This window comes from Tupaia chinensis, unplaced genomic scaffold (genome assembly GCF_000334495.1).
Source record: "Tupaia chinensis unplaced genomic scaffold, TupChi_1.0 Scaffold000097_1, whole genome shotgun sequence".
Lineage (NCBI taxonomy): Eukaryota > Metazoa > Chordata > Mammalia > Scandentia > Tupaiidae > Tupaia > Tupaia belangeri.
In genome coordinates this window covers 3,223,528-3,244,012 of record NW_006159559.1, presented here as the reverse complement: position 1 = coordinate 3,244,012, position 20,485 = coordinate 3,223,528, and the positions used below count along the sequence as shown (strand labels likewise).

General features: G+C 38.7%; 1 protein-coding gene across 1 annotated transcript in view; it reads left to right on the top strand.

Annotated features, from left to right (window-relative positions):
• Window positions 1–6: 6 nt before the first annotated feature.
• ELOVL4 (ELOVL fatty acid elongase 4) overlaps window positions 7–20,485 on the top strand; it is a 36,116-nt gene continuing 15,637 nt past the window's right edge. Inside the window, exon 1 of the mRNA XM_006143344.1 lies at window positions 7–215. Coding sequence (XP_006143406.1) covers window positions 116–215 — 100 coding nt within the window. The 5' untranslated portion in view covers window positions 7–115. The remainder of the gene's footprint in view (window positions 216–20,485) is intronic.

Genomic DNA, 20,485 nt, shown 5'->3' with positions numbered 1-20,485 from the left:
GGGTAGAGTCCTCCGCTGCCGCTCATCCTCTCGGCGCGTCGCTTACTGAGGTCAATCCTTCTGCGGGGTCTTTGCTCTCTCCTGCAGCTGCTGCCAGCTCCCGGTTGTCGCCGCGATGGGGATCCTGGACTCGGAGCCTGGCAGTGTTCTCAACGTTGTGTCCACGGCGCTCAACGACACCGTGGAGTTCTACCGCTGGACCTGGTCCATCGCAGGTAAAGGCACTGGCTTCCACATCCTCCCGGGTTCTGCGGGCCGCTGCCTTGCTCGACCCGCTCGGAGCAGAGCCACCCACGTCTCCGAGCGCCCGGGCCCTTGCCCTGTACCCGCCTGCACCCTGTGGCTGTTACGCTGCGGATCAGCGGAGGTGCCAGGGCGCGAGCACCGCGGTCGCTCACTGGTTAATCTGATCCGAACGTTAAGGCCTCCCCCACCCCCGGCGCTGGGTTTCCTCTGAGCTTCCATCAGCTCTCATCGGCTCCTCGGATGTGGGAGCTGACATATCCGATGGAGCCTGGTAGCCCGGAGCTCATTACAGGAACCGCCCCACCCTATGCTCCCACATCTCCCGAACTCGTCTCACAGTTCTACTTTATGCACAGGATTGGTTTTAGGGTTTAGTAATTTTACGTCCAGAGAGAGGGTTGGGAGAGGGGAGGGCTGACATGGTAGCTGTCTTTGCTTCTTCAGCTTCTCGGTTGCTTACGACAGGATTCTACTAGTGTTCTCTTATATAGCCCATTTCCGTATAGTATAATTTGGGCTGAAAAGTAAAAGATTGTTTGGCTCTTTGAACCTTGAAGAATGTTAGATTCCGAGACTTCATTAGCAGCATATGTGTTTGAAGTGATTGTAATGTCTTTGCGCACTGCAGTGCTGTCAGGGGGAGGGAGAGGCCAAAGCATGGGACCAAGTAAGTCTTTGGAAGGGGGTTTCTACAGCAGCACCTAGAGGTTGTCCCAGAAGCAGCATATATACCGTTTAAATGAGCGAACTTTTCCTATACCTAATGCAGCTTATTAGGCAGAGCAGTCAATGGTCCGTTCATGTAGCTTTCCTGAAGAAAGCAACTGTGATACTGTATTTTTTTACATTTTACCATTATTTCTTCATCTTCTTTCTTTTTAACTTCAAAGCATTTACAAGGTTTTGCAATTAAAGAATTCAGTTTAAAGGATTTCAGAAAGGGTCTGATGATTTAAATATTTCCAGTCCTTTTGCAGCATCACACTGCATCTCAGCAGGGGAAGAAATGGAAGTTCCATGCTACTCTCTGCCTTCTCTCTCTGGAAATGAAAATACATGCCTGTAGTTTTTACGTTGGTTGTGAGAGTAAATGAGACAGTGATAGGGCGTGAATAGAGTGTAGGGTCAAGTGTTTCTGGAATTATTTTTATGTGAGGTAAAATGATTCTTGGACATTGATGCTGTGACGATTTCTTAGAAGAAAATGTTCTTTTAAAAATATCTCAAATTTGACACTAGGAAGTAAGCAAAAATTAAATTTAATAAGCTGTTTATTAAATTTAATAAACTGTTGTAACTGGAAGTTGTTAAAAGGCAGTTTTTAATGGAGTGCTTCTTCTTTAAGTCTATGTACTGTTACTCTGACTTTATACTGTACCTGTCAAAACTAGGCAAGATGTTCTCTTCCCTTCATCTCTGTGATTTGGGTTCTTTAAACATCACATCAGGGTGATTACACAATTGTGTAGAACTGAGCATCAACCTGAGCATGCTCTTTGGCAAGTAATTGCACTTTGCATACACTGAAATTAGACATTGTCAGGTCCTCCAATTTCCACATAGCCACAGCCACACCCAGGAGTTCTCAGTCTTGTCTGTCATTTTTTTCCTGTCCCAGAGCTTTCCCATCACTGGAGTCTCAGAAAGAAAAACTGAGTGTAATGGTAGTTCTGTGATGGTTAATCCCCCTCCTAAATACATTGGTCCTAAAAATACCACAAATGAATTAGGACATTTTTTAAAAAAAGAATTATGTATGTATTTATTTAATTAATTTTATGTGTTATTATTATTATTCATTTGACCAGAGAGAGAGAGAAAGGGAAAGTAAGAAAGCAAGCCACCAAATATGGGACTCAAACCACAGTCGGCCCTGTGGGAGTCCAGCACCTTAACCACCATGCCACCTACCTGCCCCTGAATTAGAAAATTTCATGCAGATGCTTTATGCAAAGCTCACTGGTAGGCTTTTGGAAGGCATGTATAATAATATATCGTGGACCAAGCCTGAGAAGCAGGAGTAGGCTCTGGGACACAAGTGACCTCTTACTAGCAGGTTGGAGGGGAGGTATTCACCCAGGCTCTGACTATCCAGTTACGAAACTTGAGACTGCTTCCTTGCTTTCTGTAATGAGCTACCTTGTGTAGGCAGACATATTTCTTAACTGCAGAGAGGTTTAGTGGATACGGTGGGTTCTGCCTTGCTCCTGTGCAGTGGGGACTATTTTTGAGGTTTGGGCACAGTAAACCTGAAGCCTATGGTGTCCCAGTTCCTCTCACTCTCCTTCTGTGCTCTCCACGACCCCTTCCTTTGTTCACTCATGCCGCTCTAATCCAGGAACATGTCCTCCACACATAAGTTCATAGAAATCTGTGAGGGGATATCAGAATGGAATAGTAGCTTCTTAGATGACATTGACGACAAGTTCAAGAGTCAAATGCTTGGAATAAAGGGGAAATAAAAATGGGTGGGAGAGAAGGATGATCTTGAGAAAGAGTGGGGAGTGTGGTGAAAGGATGCAGATTATTCAGGGAGAGCAAGAAATGAGTGACGCATCCTGCCATGGAGTGCTTTCATTCTCAGGACTGTAGTTAGGTGTTTCTTTTATTAGTTCATGAATACGTTCATAGAGGTTTCTACCTCAGTGTGAATAAACTGGATCCATGTGGCACTGTTATCACAGCAATAGTTACATAGATTTCTAGAGTATGCTTGATGGTTTAACCAATTTTTACGCAAGTAGAGTGTCTGGAAAATGTCATTTTGTGCTACTATACTCTAAGTAATATAATAAAAACTGGGTTTTTCTTTCTTTTTTTTTTTTTAAGAGGTTTTTGCTATAGGGTGCGTGCACTTGCCAGACAGACAGAGAGAGACAGAGAGACAGAAAGCGAGAAATCACCCCCCTGGGGGGGGATGGCCACGCCGCAATCCCTTCTCCTCCATTCTCCTCTCGGGATCTTGGGCACACACGCACATGTGCCTGGTGTGAGTTTTAAGCCACCGGGTCCAGGACACGAACCACGGTCGGCTATATGGGAATCCAGAGACATAGCCATTATGCTAACTGCTGGTCCCAAAACTGGGTTTTTCAATGCACACATCTAGTCAAATACAAAATAGGGTCCATAGTGTGTCAACACTGAAAATGTTTACTTTCACCAATTAATTAATCCTTTGTAAGCTGGAATTGATACTTTGAAAGAGCTGTACTTTTGGAAAAAAAAACATAAATAATATTTCATTTCCCTGTGTTATATTTTTAGATATTTGAATAAAGTTAATGTTGGTTTATATTAGAGGGAAGTATAGACTAATGTGGGACTTTTTAGCAGTTGGTGGCATTGGAATAGACATTCTGATATCTGTGTTTGTTTTAAATATTACCGCAGTCTCTCATTAGTACATTAAATTTATTAAGATTGGGACCCTAGACTACAAATATATATCTAAGTAAAACTGATGAATGTAAACATTCCGCAATTCGTAAATACTCAATTGATCTCCATTGTGCGTTATATTCATTTGTTATTCTTTCAATGATATTTGTTGATAGCTTTTTGTGACCCTAACGTTTAGCATAGAAACATTCTGGAAAGTTAGGAGGATGCCCACAGTAGAATCAGGTGTCTCCTGAGCTGCCATATTGCTTTCGCCCTCATGCTTTGAAACAGTCATTGTTCCTGGGTTGTGGGTACACATTGGTGTTGCTTGTGGGGTGGTGGTTTGCATTGCCCCTCTGTTCACACTACCCCACATTTTGGTAAAAAAATAAATAAATAAAATTGTTTCTATTTGTTAGTTGAAGGTAGAACATAAAAGGCAAGCCTCACTGGGTCCTTGAATTCACTTTGGAGGGGGCCGAAGGGAGAAGGAATGAGTGGTATCAGTGGAGAGAAGACCCTTGTAGGATAATGACAACATTTGGAGAGCCTAGTTTATATTATTGTACCATTCATTCTTGCCACATTCACTTGCCACGTGTAGGCACAGTTATGGGCTGTTGGGAGGGACTCATCAGTGCTTATTCTTAAACTGGTATCAGGACAGTCTTGTACAGCTAGACTTTTTGGCATAGGGAGATAAATATTTAAGAATTATACAGATAAATATATTAGCCAGTCATCTTAAAGGCCATAGAGCACAAGTCATCCTTTCAAAATTTGATTTGTTTTCTTATTTTTTTTCTGAAGTCATATGGTAATATCATCTGTGAATGATTTAACATTGTTAACATGAGTGCCATTTTTCATTTCCTTTGCTACTTATTATTTCAAATATTTCACAAAAAAGAATAGTGCCACATAGTCTGTCTTTTCTTTAGATGATTCTTTTTTCTTCTTTGTTATTAGGATATTTTGCCTGTTAACAAATCAAGACATTGTTGTTTTAGTTCCCTTTAAAATAATATATACACAATACCGAGTGGGCTAGGTCTTTAGAAAAGGGAGAGGAGGAAATATACAGCCTTGCAAAGCCAATTTCTAAATGGATTCTCTGACTTGGCCAGTCAGTACCCTACAGCCATGAACCTGCGCCTCTTGCCAGCTTGGATAATTCACTGGCCCTGCAGTAAGCCAGGTGCATGTCTACCTGGAACTTTCTCGTTACAACATTCCCCTTGCCTTACCGACCTTTCCCTGCTTACCTCTCCCTTCACCGGAACCCATGAGTCTCTTTATCACAAGGCCTTTCTTTCTTTTTTAAAGCTTTTTTTTTTTTTGAGTTACTTATTTAATTTTATTTTTTATTATTTTTAAATTTGACCAGAGAGAGAGAGGTAAAGTGAGAAAGCAAGCCACCAGGTCCAGGACTTGAACCGCACTTGCCATGTGGGAGTCCAGTGCCCTAACCACTACTCCACCTGCCAGTCCCCACAGAGCCTTTCTTGATACAGAACCCAGAACCTTGGAGTAGTTCATTCACACACATCAACTTTATACAGTCTTCAGCAGTTACTCATGTTTTTCCTCATGCCAATCTTTGACTCTAGTCTTGAACTGTTTAAATCCTCATTTATTATTATTATTTTTTATTTTTTTTAAGCCCATAGGATGCATGTACTTGCTGGAGAGGAGAGAAATAGAGAGAGACACTGAGAGGAAAAGTGAGAAATCACCCCTAGTGGGGATGGCGAAGCCACAATTCCTTCTCCTCTGTTCTACTCCTGGCATTTTGGGCATGCACGCACACATACCTGGCATGACCTTCAAGCCATTGTTGTCTGGGATTCAAACTGCAGTTGGCCATGTAGGAGTCCTGTGCTTTAACCACCTCACCATCTACTGGCCTCCTAAATCCTCATTATTATTTACCTTCACACTTCTTTGTGTGTTTCTCCCCTACACTGGGAATTATCACATATATTTGTTGATTTGATATGTATCTAGCTTAATTTTGAATAGTGATATATTCTGGTTGCTAAACAGTAATAAAAGTTTCTGACTGTATTAAACTTATAAAAAGTTTTTTGTACATGTTCTTTATTATCACTTGGTCATAAATTCATTTGATGTTGGCTAAATTTAATGAGTGGATCAAACCTTAAATCATTTAGTAACATAAAAATAAAGTGAAGCTTTCAGGAGCTATACACTCAGGTATAATTACTCTTGTCACTGTCCGTGAAAAAGCATTGCACAGTGTTAGAAGCAAGGTGGGCAGCGTGATATACTGAATGGGAAGAATCCTGGACCCGGATGTAGATGGCCTCAACTTTAATCTTGAGTCTGACGCTAAGTTAGCCGTGAGAATTTGGACAGCTCCTCTGCTTTTCCAATGCTCAACTCTTTTCATGTGTGAATTAGGATAGAATTGGGTCATCTCTAGGGTCCAATATGGCTCTACAGTGCTGATACCAGTTTCTTTATCCTTGAAATAAGTAAAGCCATTTCAAATAAACTTATCTGGATCAGTAATTCAAAAATCTCATTCTGTGCAATAATTCAGATATTATTCTAACAAAACTGTTGTTAGCACTGCCCAAGCAATAAAAATAACAGGCTCCTATTTCGTCTTTTTATTTGCTCTTCTGTATGAGAAATAGAGAAAAAAAGAAACAAAGGGTCACAGATTTTTTTTAATTATTTATTTAATTTTGTTTATTCATTCATTTAATTTGACCAGGGAGAGATACACAGAGCAAGAGAGGGAAAGTGAGAAAGCAAGTCAACAGGTCCCGTATTCGAACTGCAGTCGGCCATGTGGGAGTGTCCAGCACCTCAACCACCACGCCACCTGCTGGTCCCCAGGGTCACAGATTTGAAATAACACTATTTGGGCCAGCTAGTGGCATGGTAGTTAAGGCGGCTGGCTCCCACATTGCTCAGAGCACAGTGAGAGTCTCCCAGTCACAAAGGATAAATAATGTATGATTTCACTTACATGGGCTCTCTGAAGCAGTCAAATTCATGGAAAGACTCGTATACTGTCTTGTCTATGAAGTATCATTATTTAGAATACTAAATCTGAGCAGTCATACCACCAGGCTGGTGTATGACATTCAACTAGAAAGTGATATTTTGTATATAAATTCATACACTTAGATACTTATACATATGCGTGAATAAATGTATAAAATACCAAAGAGACACAGCCTGAGAAGATAAAGTTGACTTTCATATAATGAAGTAGTAATACCATTAAAAAGTATAAAGTGAATTATGGGGACAAGCAGATAGTGTAATGGTTACGTCACCGGACTTCCACGTAGTTGACCATGGTTTGAGTCCCTAGCTTTAAGTCCCTAGCAGCTTAAAGCTCACACTGGATGTGTGTGTATGCATGCCCAAAATCCTGAGAGGAGAATAGAGGAGAAGGGGTTAGAATAGAAGGGATAGGAATGCCAGGCAGATGAAATACCAGGCATCTAAAATACGGTCTGTAATAGCCCCACACTAGAAGCTCCATAAGTGGCAGAGAGATTCTTAATGTGCAGCTAATACCAGAATTTGTTCTAAAAATGACATATTTATAAAGGCCAGTTAATAAGAGAAAGAGAAACACTACCAAGGGGAGAAATATATACTATATATACTATATATTCTATATATAGCGTGTGTGTATATATAGTGTGGCCATCCCCTCTAGAGGGTGATTTCTCACTTTCTGTCTCTTTGGTGAGCACATGCACCTTATAGCAAAAATCTCTCAAAACAATTAATTTAAAAAGTGAATTATGAAGGTGTTTGCCAACTTGCGTAATATAAGAACTAGAAACTTGTTAGATAGTTAAAAATTAATAAATTTGAATGTAATATAAGAACTAGAATCTTGTTAATTAGTTAAAAATTATTAAATTTGGGACCAGCAGTTAGCGTAATGGTTATGTCTCTGGATTCCCATGTAGTCAACTGTGGTTCATGTCCTGGACCCGGTGGCTTAAAACTCACGCCGGGCACGTGTGCGTGCGTGCCCAAGATCCTGAGAGGAGAATGGAGGAGAAGGGATTGCGGCATGACCATCCCCCCTGGGGGGGTGATTTCTTGCTTTCTGTCTCTCTGTCTCTCTGGCTTTCTGGCGAGCGCATGTGCCCTATAGCAAAAACAAAACAAAACAAAACAAAACAAAAAACAAACAAACAAAAAACTCTCAAAAAAATTAATAAATTCAGGACTAACAGTATTTTGCCCAGTGAATGTCCAGCTGAGGGAACTGTTAAAGGCAAGGGAAGACTGGCTCAAGTTCGCATTTTCTTTCCCTCTTCCTCTGTCGGATAATTTCTCAGTGTTTTCTTCTTGCTGACGGACAGAGCATTTATGTTTTCTCAAAACTGTGAAATCACTGGTAGCACAGAGTGGATGTTTGGAGTTGGAACTCCCAGATTAACACAGGAAGGACATTTTATGATTACTTTCTTTTTTTTTAAAGAGGTTTTTGCTGTAGGATGCATGTGCTTGCCAGAAAGAGAGAGCGACAGAAAGTGAGAAATCACCACCCCCCAGGAGGGATGGCCATGCCACAGTCCCTTCTTCTCTATTCACTTCTCAGGATCTTGGGCACGTGCGCACACGCACCTGGTGTGAGTATAAGCCACCGGGTCTGGGACTTGCACTGTGGTTGACTACGTGGGAGTCCATCGACATAGCCTACTTATCCCTTTTGAGAAGCTCAACAAAACATGGAAACATGGAGAAGGAAACTCCTTACTTGCATTCTCATCTTGGCTTCCAGGATATGAGGCATCATTCTTCTTAGTATATATTTCTCCCCTTGGTGGTGTTTCTCTTTCTTTTATTAACTGGCCTTTATAAATATGTCATTTTTAGAACAAATTCTGGTATTATCTGCACATTAGGAATCTCTCTGCCGCTTATGGAGCTTCTAGTGTGAGGTTATTATGGACCATAAGAGGCTGTAGTAATGTATTTTAAATGCCTGGTATTTCATCTGCCTAGCATTCCTATAAGTTAGGAACTAACCTTCTATTGTCAAAGAAATAGACTTTGAAAACTGTACAGGTATGGGACCAGCAGTTAGCATGATGGCTATGTCACTGGACTCCCATGTAGTTGACCATGGTTCAAGTCCTGAACCCGGTGGCTTAAACTCACGCCAGGCGCATGTGCGTGTGTGCCCAAGATCCCAAAAGGAGAATGGAGGAGAATGGATTGCGGCGTCGCCATCTCCCCCTGGGGGGATGATTTCTTGCTTTCTGTCTCTCTGTCTCTCTCTGTCTCTCGGGGGAGTGCACGTGCCCTATAGCAAAAACCTCTCCAAAACAAAACAAAACAAAACAGAAATGTACAGAGCAAGGAGGGAATCGAAATTTTTCTCCTTCTCTAGACAGTGACCTTTTTCTAGTGTAGCACAGCCTACCTGTTCATCAACAAATAACTGTTTATTGTCTAGAAATAATAGCAAACATTTATTGGATGCTTACTAAGTGCTGGGCACTCTGCCCTGTGCTTCGTATGTATTATCACAGTGGATCCTCCTATTTCTTGGGCTAGATACAGTTATTATCCCCATATCCCAGGTCAGTATACTGACTTTCACTGGATCTTATTCACCCAATACCAGCCCAAATTAAAGTTCACAGTAACCAGCCTTCAACTTGAATCTCACATTGATTCACTGTCCTAATCTCATATTGTCTTTTCCCCCTTGGAAGCTTCTGAATTCACTCTTATTTATCTGCTTTCTATGGATTTTTCAAAATTTCTCTAACTTTCCACCTTTATTATGGCCTGTGTTTAGGCAGACTTGCAACCAAAATTCTTTTCCTCCTTTGCTTTTTAACTCCTCCTTCCATTCTTTCAAGCTCTTAGGTGATTAGTACACAACTGAGTTAGATGAAACATCTTTCCCTCTTGTTCAAACCCTGTGTTAAGTAACTGTCAGGCTATCTGCTCCCTCATGTCTTCAGACCTCCTTTGGTGAGGGTCCTTTCCTTCCCATCTGCCTATCACACTCTGACATCCTGGCCATTTTTTTAGCCTAGCGTCTGCCCTGTCCACCTCTGCGTTCTATAAAAGCTGCCTCTTCCTTGTATTCATCTGGGAGCTCTTCCAAACATAAACCTTCCATCCTCTTTCCTGAACACATAGGGGGTTAGAAACTGATCAAACCATCCTTCACCTACCATCTTCAGAATCTGTGTTTGGTTCTAGGGTGTATCTCAGGTCATCCCCTGTCTCATTTTGTCCAGTGATATGAAGGCTCTTCTCTTCTAGTTCTGTCTTTTCCACCTAATGGCACATAAGTTCTTACTTGGCTTGAGAAATATATTAAGCATCTACATTTTAGATTAAAATGTAGAAGAGGCCTTACGTCTTACGTAGTTTACTCACTGTCAGTAAGAGGAGAGCTTTCTCGAGTCTTCTTGACAATAGTTGTTTACATTTTTTATTACAGTTTTCTTTTGCCAAGTTCTTACCTGGCTTGAGAAATATATTAAGCATCACATTTTAGATTAAAATGTAGAAGAGGCCTTCCGTCTTACGTAGTTTACTCACTGTCAGCAAGAGGAGAGCTTTCTCGAGTCTTCTTGACAATAGTTGTTTACATTTTTTATTACAGTTTTCTTTTGCCAAGTATTTGAGGGTTCTTATGCACCAGACATGGTTATTGAGATGCAGTAAGGGGTAAGGACTGTGGTGTAGGTCTTCCCGACATTGATAGGAAATGGAGAAAGCCTTTGACTATATCCTTAAGGAGACATTTGCAACTTTCCTCTGGGATACTTTCGATGCACAATTTGACATTGCACTAATGGTAACCTCTATTTTTGTGTATCAGTAAAGGCAAATTAGTTTATAGCAACATCGTTTAGTATGTTAGTGGTTATTGGCCAGGCATGTAAAAAATGTAGTTAATTTGTAGCTTTGGGTTTTAATTTATTAAAGAAGGATGGATAGTTTTAGAGAGGAATGTATAGTATGTATAGTACACACTTCTTAATATCTTGAATATACTCCTGAAGTTACTCAATCAGCTTTGGGTTTTAATTTATTAAAGAAGGGTGGATAGTTTTAGAGAGGAATGTATAGTACACACTTCTTGATATCTTGAATATACTCCTGAAGTTACTCAATATTTAGCAATTATTAGATTTGTGTTTTTCTTTGACTCATGTAAATCAAACAGATGTAGATGATTTTAGAAGAAAAAGAAGTGGCTGATTTATTGAGGTAAAATATAAAAACAAATCCAACAAATTTTATGACTTGATCATGTAAAATTCGATTATAAAGTAGGCTCACATTTCTGAGTAGACTAGACAGTGCTTCTTAGACTTTAATGAGTAAATCATCTTAGAAATCATCTTAAAATGCAATTCTGGGTCAGTAGTTCTGGGTGGGATCTGAGATTCTGCATTTCTTTTAAGCTTCCGGGTGATACTTTTCTGCTTTGCATATGCCACACTTTGAATAGCAAAGGAATGGAATAGTCTTCATTTCTTTTGAAGTCTATTACTATGTATTATTATCAAAAAAGATAAATTTTAAACTGTGGTTATTAATTTAAAAACCAAACAATATTTTCATAGAACTTATTTTTTTTACCTTAACAAAAATATCTTCTAGAACCATATTGTATTGATCAATATTTTATGTTCATTTTACCTAAATCAAAGGGGCAGTGATTTAGGTAATCTTATTATCGCCCCTGTTTTACTTAGGAGGAAATGATGGCTTAGCATTTCAGGTTTATAGTCATAGGGTTAGAAAATGACAGTCAGAGGTAGAATCCACCTCCTCATTCAATTATTGTCCCTTGCCCCCATGTGAGGCCGCCACTGCTCCAAATGACTTCTCTAGTCCTCACTTGCTAAGAATATTTCTTACTCTAAATCTTGTGTTCCTTCTCTTTAAGTCATCTAGGAATTTGGATGTTGGAAAAATTGTTAAATTTTACTAAATTTTCTTTTGGGAGATGACAGTAAAACTTCACTAACTTAGACATACTGGGGGAAATAGTCGGTTCTAAATGGTGGAAATTTTGAGTTACAAAAAACTTTAAAAGAAATCAGCCTTTCAAAAGAAATAGGTCTACTAGTGTTTTTCTAGGAAGCTGTTTTAACATATATAAAATGAAAATTTGTTGTAATAGTTAGTTGTTTATATGTAAGTAGATGTTACTTGAACTACTTGAAAACTACTGGATTACAGATATTTTATTCTTCATTAAAATCTTATGTTTTCTTTAATAAGGGAGTTTTAAAAATGGCTTTCTCTATAGAATTAAAAAATTTAGAGTTAGTGAGAATTTATGTATTTGAGTTCCTGAATAATGGGAGATATAACTATAAAAGAGTCTTCTAGGTATATGAGTTATAAAATGCTTTTAGTATAAACTCTTCTCCAGAGTTTAATTTTTTATTGTAATTTTTAAAAAAACTTGTTTAACTTTTAGAACAGAAAGATTTAATGGCATAATCATTGTCAATCCTATTGACAATGCCAACACTTACTGAGCTCTTACTCTGTACTAGACACTATACACACATTGTCTTATTCTTCACAACAACCTTATTATCCAGAAGGCCAGAGGGACTAAATAATGTCTCGGTTTTATCCAGCTGGTAAGAATTCACATGCTAGTAGTCCTATTTGAGAGCTAATAACCAGAACCTAGAGAACTCTATAAATGGGGGAAAAAGGCCTAGAAGACATTGTAGGCTTGACTTTTAAGGCAAGGGGCTCAGATTATTGCTGACATCCTTGTGTGAAGATTAGGAGTGGGAGAGAAAGGATTTAATTTAATGGCATTGTGGCATCTATGTGTGCTAGAACAGAGAGCAGTTGATGCTCCAGCTGTAAATTCTGTTGCCCACCTCATCCGTGTGGAAACATTTTGCTCTCTGTGCTGACATTTTTCTTTTCCTGCTTCTCTGGCTAATTTGCTGTCATTTCACTCGGGCTTAAGTGTCCCCAGATCCATTCCCTTTTCATTGTATTTTTTTCATGACATGCTTATTCCCTTGTGACTTCAAACTCTGATGTAGTTTTCACTGTCAGTGACTCCTGTGTGTCCCAGCCCCAGCAGTTCTTCTGCAGCTCCAGAGCCTGCTGGACACCTCCGCCTCAGTGTTCCAGATCTGCTTCTCTTCTGTTATACACTGTCCTGGATCTGGACTTTACTCTCTCTGCTGCCAGTTAGATCAGACACTGGGGAGTCATCCTGAAAATCTCTTTTACTCTTACCTCTCACATCCATAGCAGCCTCCAAGCTTATGCATTTTACTCTCACACTCTTCAGAACTGCCTATTCTGTGTAGCCCCCTGAACCTAGGTTTCCGTCTTCTCTTGCATTATAGTGGAAGCCAAGTCTGGCTGCCTGACAGAATCACCAGGAGAACTTCGAGATCATAATGCTGAGCCTCACCTCGATCTAGTGGATCTGGGGTGGGACATGGGTATCTGTTCTTCCAACAAGCACAGGATTTTTGTGTTGGCAAGCTGGCCGCAGACAGGTGTTTGAGAACCAATCATCCAGCTGGTTTCCCTGGGGTGTGTCTCTTGACATACCCCTTCCCCTTTCAATCTGTCTCCTACTACCTCCATTGTGATCGTTTAATATCCCCATTATTAAACGATAAAGCCAGCCTCCTGAATGTAGTTTATAAGACCTTCTAAGGAATATTCACAGCCCATTCCCACCCCCTTCCCTTGTATATATTCTTTACTTCAGACCTGCTTAGTTTCCATATTGTTTTATTTATTGCTTATAGACTGTCCATACATTCAATTCTCTTAGAGTACTCAGATGTTTTTTGAATATCTCTTGTTGTCCTTCTAAGAATATTTTTGCCCTCTGAAAAAAGAAGACATTTCTCTACCTGCCTGCTTGGCAGTTTCCTCCTTGAGGAAGAAATCAAATGTCTGCTCTTGAAACCAGCTGAATCTCCTTTCCTGCCCTGCCACTTAAGATACCCCCTAATATTGCACCCATCATGCTGCATGGCAATTGAGTTTTCATATCTGTCTCTTCCTTTAATAGATAATGAGCTTTGAGAGCTCAGAGGCTAAATAGCCTGCCCCACACTGCTTAGCTTTGAAGGGGTGGAGCGTCTGACTTCTACTTCTGTCCTGTCCGTCACAACATGCTGTGTGATCTTAAGATATGAATCATATTAATTGTAGGTGGATGGTGTTCAAGGCCTCATTTCAGATGAACTTCTTCATTTTCTTAAATAAAGGTATAATTTACAAATAGTAAAATTGACTCCTTTTAGTAAGCAGTTTGCAGGTTGGTTTTTGTGTTTTTGTCTTGTTTTCGTGAAAGAGAGGGTGCACTCAGGAGAGAGATAGAGAAAGAGGTATTTTTGACAAGTCTTGCCAGAGTTTGTAAGTTTTGACAAACACAGGTATGTGATAATTCAGTGGCCTTTTAATACAGATAAGATAGTATGATTGCTGACCAGATTAATTTTTTGTAAACAAATCAGTCCCACTCCACATGAGCCTTATGAAGTTGTAGAAATATTCTTAGTGGAAACTGTTCCCTGAGAGTTAACCCTTAAGGATCTGGAAGGATTAAGGTAATATGTCAGTAGTTCTCATTATTGAAATAAAGTCTTAGTGTCTGAACTATAAAATATGGCTTTAGGTTTACTTAAATTTAATTTAAAACTAATATGGGGAACTCATTACTGAAGGAGATAGGTTCTGTATACAGAAGGAAGGTATGCAGTGGCTAGACATTTTCTGAATTTCGTTAAAATTTCACTTCCCTATAATTTCTTTTCACTGATTCTAATTCTGTCCTCTGAAGATAGAGAATAAATCTGATTGTTATTCAGTTCTCAGAATTCTTAGGCTTTTTTCTTTTCCAGACTAGATATCTTTAATAGTTTTCCATGTCTGTGTCATGGCTTCCAAGAATTCACAATTCTGGAGCAGCTTTGCCATCCTTCATTCTCCTCTCAGGATCTTAGGCAGGCACGCACACGTGCCTAGAGTGAGTTTAAGCCACTGGTTCCAGGACTCGAACTGCAGTCGACTGCATGGGAGTCCAGCAACATAGCCATTATGCCAACTGCTGGTTCCCTGAATCTCAATTTTAAGAGAAGGTGTCATTTCTAAATCTGAAATGCTACAATCTTGGTTTAAATGAAGGCTTATACAATAGCATAAAATGCTTAAAATATCAGTAAATAGGTTCAAAATAAGAGCAAACTCATTAAGATGTGAAGGTTTAGATATTATATAAACATTAATAGTATAAAACATAACATTAGCACAAATAATTTGAAAAGCAAAGAGTCAGTTTATATTTGTGCCTTTTTTTTTTTTTTTTTTTAAAGAGAGATTTTTTGCTACAGGGAGTGTGTGCCTTCTGGCAAGACTGAGAGACAGAAAGCAAGAAATCACCCCCCAGCAGGGATGGCCACACTTCAATCCCTTCTCCATTTCGCTTCTACAGGATTTCGGGCACACATGCGCATGCACACAGAGTGAGTTTTAAGCCTCCAGGTCCAGGATTCAAACTGCAGTTGACTATATGGGAGTCCAACGACATAACCATTATGTCATCTGCTGGTCCCTATCTGTGCCATTTTTAATCCTCCCAAAAATGCTTTCCAAAGAGACAGTTCTCAAACATGGTACACAAGACACATTTGGATTTGGGAACTATTGGATAACAATATTTTACTTTAATGGTAACAAGGAGGGTAGGGTTTCAATAAAAATCTTTTTTTTTTTTCTTCTAATTCTCAATATGGAATCCCACCCATAACTATCTAGGATTAGAATATTGAAAACAATAGAAATGAATCTTCTATAACATTTGGATTCAGTGTAACACAGATGAGTTGAAAATTCAGTTTAGCTCTAAAGTATGTTTATCTAGACATTTACTATAAGAATGGAGACTACTACTTTAGTGCATTGGAAGGTTACATAAGATACATGAAATTTAACTGTTTATGATTTTCCTTTACTGTTTTAATTTCCAAACTTTTTTTCTGATTTAAAACTTAGGGGGACCTGTTAGCACTGGTAAATTTTAATATATCATTGTATGGCCCTATTATAACACATTCAGTCCTTTTTAGTGGAAGAAGAAACATACCAAGGAAGTGTAGGATGTTTGAATCTCATTAGAAGCACTAACGGAAATGCTAATAGAAATAAATACAGAAAAACACAAATAACTTATAAAACAATATACAAAGACATGGAGAAATTTCATGTAAATATTAGGGTAGACATTGCTATACTGTGATTTAGGTGCTGACAATGGCTGAGACTTTTATAACAATCATAGGAAGTGGAATTTTTTTAGAGAATTATTTAATCTTATCTATTATTTTTCAATTTGACCAGACAGAGAGAGAGGGAAAACGAGAAAGCAAGCCTCCAGGTCCAACACTGTGGCTGGACATGTGGGAGTCCAGCGCCTCAACCATGCCAGCTACCGGCCCCATGGAAGTGGAATTTTTGAGAGCTCTCCCACCTTAGTGAACTGGAAGGGCCAATTTGAGAAGGCTAGTGTGTGAAATGTAGTTTTTTTATGGGCCTAAGACAGGATTTTATGTTATGTGGTGACTTAAATTTTGAACAAAGAAGTGAGGGCACAGCTCCTTTCCTGTGGAGTAAGGACACTGAGCCTGCAGAGCACACAGATACTCACTAAATACCAGGCTGAGGTGTTGATTTCAGGTTAGAGCTATTATGCCAACATTGAGGAAGATCCAGGAAGAGCTATAGGAAAGGCTTACTGGAAACTGAAGAGCCCTGGTATCAGTAAACGTACTGTTGGATTTGACAGAAGGGATAGAGAATAAAAGACTGACATGAAAATGTTAGCCACTCTTCGTTCATCTAACACATGTTTAGGCGCCTCGCTGGGCCTTGCGATACAAGACTGGAAGGCCCAGCTTCTGCCTTCCAGGAGATGACAGTCTAAAGGAAGGTCACAGGGCAGTGTGACGAGTACGTTCGTGGAATAGAAGCACATGCAGGTGCTCTGGCAGAACAAAAAGGCGCCCCCTGACCAACTGAAACTTTCTTGAACCAATTTTCTTCACCTTTAATCCATTCTCTTCCCTATATAAATTTTCATAGATTAAAATAAATCAAAAAGATTTTTTCCTCAGTAGTTTCTTAAGACTCAAAGGGTAGCTCAGAGAATAATTGCTTGGCATCAGTTGTGAAAATTTACAATCTGCCTAGAAATGGGACACGTCCCAGTCCAACTGTATCAGAACCTACATTTGAATTGTGCCCCTCAGGTGACTCTCATTGAAGTTGGAGAAGCACCAATCTAGTTCACCTTCTCCCCTCTGGAGTTTATAGATGAAGGAAAGGAAGAGAACTTGTGCCCCTAAGCCCCCAGCCTAGGTTGGTCAGGTAGAACTTAGCTGGTCTTGTGGTGGTTAGCCGACCGTGGTTTCAGTCCTGGACCTGGTGGCTTGCTTTCTCACTTTCTCGTTCTCTCTCTCTGTCTTTGTCTGGTCAAATTAATAATAATAATAATAATAATAATAATAATAACAAATAGAATTAAATACATAAATAATTCTTTAAAAAAAGAACCTAGCTGGTTTTTATGATAGAGTCTTACGTATGATTGAATCTTCACTGATATCTTTGGTATTTCCTATTTCCCTTCACTGTTTCACTTCTCTTGGCTTCTGTTAGTGTTTCATATTGTAAGATTTTCAGCTTCTTACTCAAGTCCCTTTCTCTCTCCTTCTTCTGTAATCCTCTCCTTAAATTTCTCTGTTGAATGAGAGGATAATATTGCATGCTACACTATACATCAAAAGAACAAACATTTTTTATTTATTCTTAATTTTTGGCAAAGTTTTGGACCTTTTTCTTAATTTTTCTACATGCTGATCAGAATTTTCCTTGAAGTCAGTAGGAATTTTGCGCGTGGTAAGGGTGAGACATAATCCATGATGTTCAGGATTAAAACTTTCTTAGAGACAAATGTATCTTCCTGTCTCTATTGCATAGATTACCCCATTGATGCTCTTGGCATCAATTCCATGGAAAAACAGTATCTGCAGTTTGTGGAAAACAGCACCACAGCCAGTGACTTAGAGCAAGGCTTAGGATTTAGGAAGTTTATCTAAATCTTTTTTTCTGCCAAAGAGAAAAATAAAGGTGTAAGTAAATAAGCACTTCCTGTTTTATGGTGGGGCCTTTGGCATAGAAGGATATGATTATGGCAGGATGTTTCATATAGAATAAAACGTTGCTGGAGAAGAGTGCACAGTCACTGATAAAGAGGCCACAGAGGCCCAGTGCCTTCAGCAAAGCCAGCCTGGCAGTCTTTTCAGTCACTTTCTCCTGTGAGAGATTTGCTCTCTACTCCTGTCTTGCAAATACTTGAGTTTATTTTTAACTCTGGAATGTGTTTGAGTGATATAATCTCCATGCATAGTAAACCTTTTCTGAAAACTGAAATAAAGTCCATTTTTCTCTTTTTCTCTTTCTTGTGTGTTTTCCTTTCAAGTCACTCTCTCACCTTTTTACCAACTCTGATTTCACCGAAACTGTAATTATCATGTCACTTCCTGACTTTGGCAATTATTTGATTACATGTTGTGTTTTATATCTTACACCTTATTTTCTATTGACAGTGTATAGAAACAGATAGATTTGTTTTAAGGAATGTATTTTAATACCTAGTTGTATAATCCAGAACAATTTGTGTATATGGTTTTAGTAAAAATGACAGTTTTAATAGGGGGTTATTGCAATCAGCAATTGAGTTAAATTTACTTAGGCTGTGTTCCAGGAACTAAAAGATACATTTTTTTTAGTGTCTTAAAAAATGCATTATTTTTCTCAATTTAGAACATAAAAATGTTCTGTATTGCCAAGAATAAACTAGACATTACTTTCACCATCTTTAAATGTTGTTTAGCTTTTAGAAATATAAAATTTGATACTGTTATTTTTTATTGGGTCGTCGAGAAGGTCATGACATATTTTTCTATGCAAAAATGCCTCATGACTTTCCCAATTACCCAACATAATGCATTATTAAAAGATGAATTTTTATCAACCTTTATGTCATTGTCATGCTTCTCTTAGAAATGTTTTACTTGAGACAACATTCTGTTATACAATTGATTCAGAATTGCATATTCGAATAGTATGGACAATAAATTCACTTAAATAGGTTTTACATATATATATACTTACACATATGTATATTAAATGATGTATAGCTATAGATGACAAGCACATAAATTGGTTATTCATGGAGAATAAAATAGATACATGCAGTCAAGAAAAAGTTAGGAAAATATCTTGAATGCAATTAAAAAAAATTTTTTTTAATTTGCTAGAGTATGTATTCACTCATTCAAAAGAGACAGAGAGAAAAGCAAAAAAACACCCCCTCCCACAGGGGCCTGATCACACTGCAATTCCTTTTCCTCCATTAGTCCCTTCCGTCATGATTTTAGGCAAGCATGCACATGTGCCTAGTATGTTTCTCAAGCTACTAGATTCTGGACTTGAACCACAGGGTCAGCCATGTGGGGATCCAGCCAACTTAGCCACCAGACCTCAGGCTGGCCCAAATATAATTATCTTTTACATAAATTCTAGATTTGTAACAAATATACTTAACCCCTCAGTTATAAATGCCCTCTTGTCCTTAGTGCCTAGAGATAATTCCAGTGAATGGCTTCCATTGCCCTGTGCCTCTCCCACATTTACTTTACATATTAAAAAATGTTTGGTCATATTCCATAGTTCTTGACAGTCAATAAACAACTTTCAAAACTTCAAAAAACTTAATTTTAAAGATAATTCTTGAAATATTTGTTATAATTTTGTGACTCTATAACAACAGACATAGTATGGTTTTCAATATTTTTGAGAAAATATTTACATGTCAACTACTCAAACTGTTGAAAAGCAAATACCCAGCACACAAGTCACACATAAACCTAAAATTCACACGTAAACCTTCTCAATTCAGCCTTGCCTACCAAGTATTCTGTGATATACCATCTGCTAGCAAAGATCAGTCTCTTTTTCTTCCTTCAAAGTCTTCAAGATAATCCTCTGGTTGTGGCTGCTCTTTTGCAATCTCTATTGATTACAATGCTGGGCTGGAAAAGTCCAGGTTATTTTATGGTATGAATTCTTTTATGTAGTTTATCCAATCCTCTCTGCTAGGCAGAATCGCTTATGGTGCCAGGCCATTTTTCCAAGAGCTTTTGTTGGCTTACATGAGATCCACCTTAGTTTTCTGGTTTAATCAGATATGACATTCCAGTCAAAGTCCTGTCCAATAATAAGTATTTCCAAGGCAACAGGTATTATTGAGCTTACACAAATAACCATTCTGCCACAAAATAAGAATATTCCCAAATATTTTCCAATTCCAGAGGGGTCAGGAAGGGAGAAAAGTTTATGTTTACAAAGAAACAAACAAGAAGAAAAAACATTTTAACGAATTGCTGAACCTACCAACAGCTTAAAAGAAAGCAAAATCCTTAAATGGGAAAACAAAGCACAGTAAAGAAAAAGTCAGTAATGTTTTACTCAAAAGTCATAAAATTCTATTTCACCCAGTTCAGTCATATGTAAGTAATCTCTCTTGTGTTGAATTTGTAGCATTTCTGTGGGCCCATCTTTATCTTTCCATTTAAATCCTGGAAGTTAACATTCAATGTTATTATTGATATTATTTGTCCTTAGCTTTTAAGTTGGTCATTTTCTTGGTTGCTTTTTGTTCTCTTATTTCCGTATTCGTGTCTTTAGTTTTCCTGGCAAAGCACTCCTTTTAGAACATCTCGAAGAACTAGTCTAGCGTTGT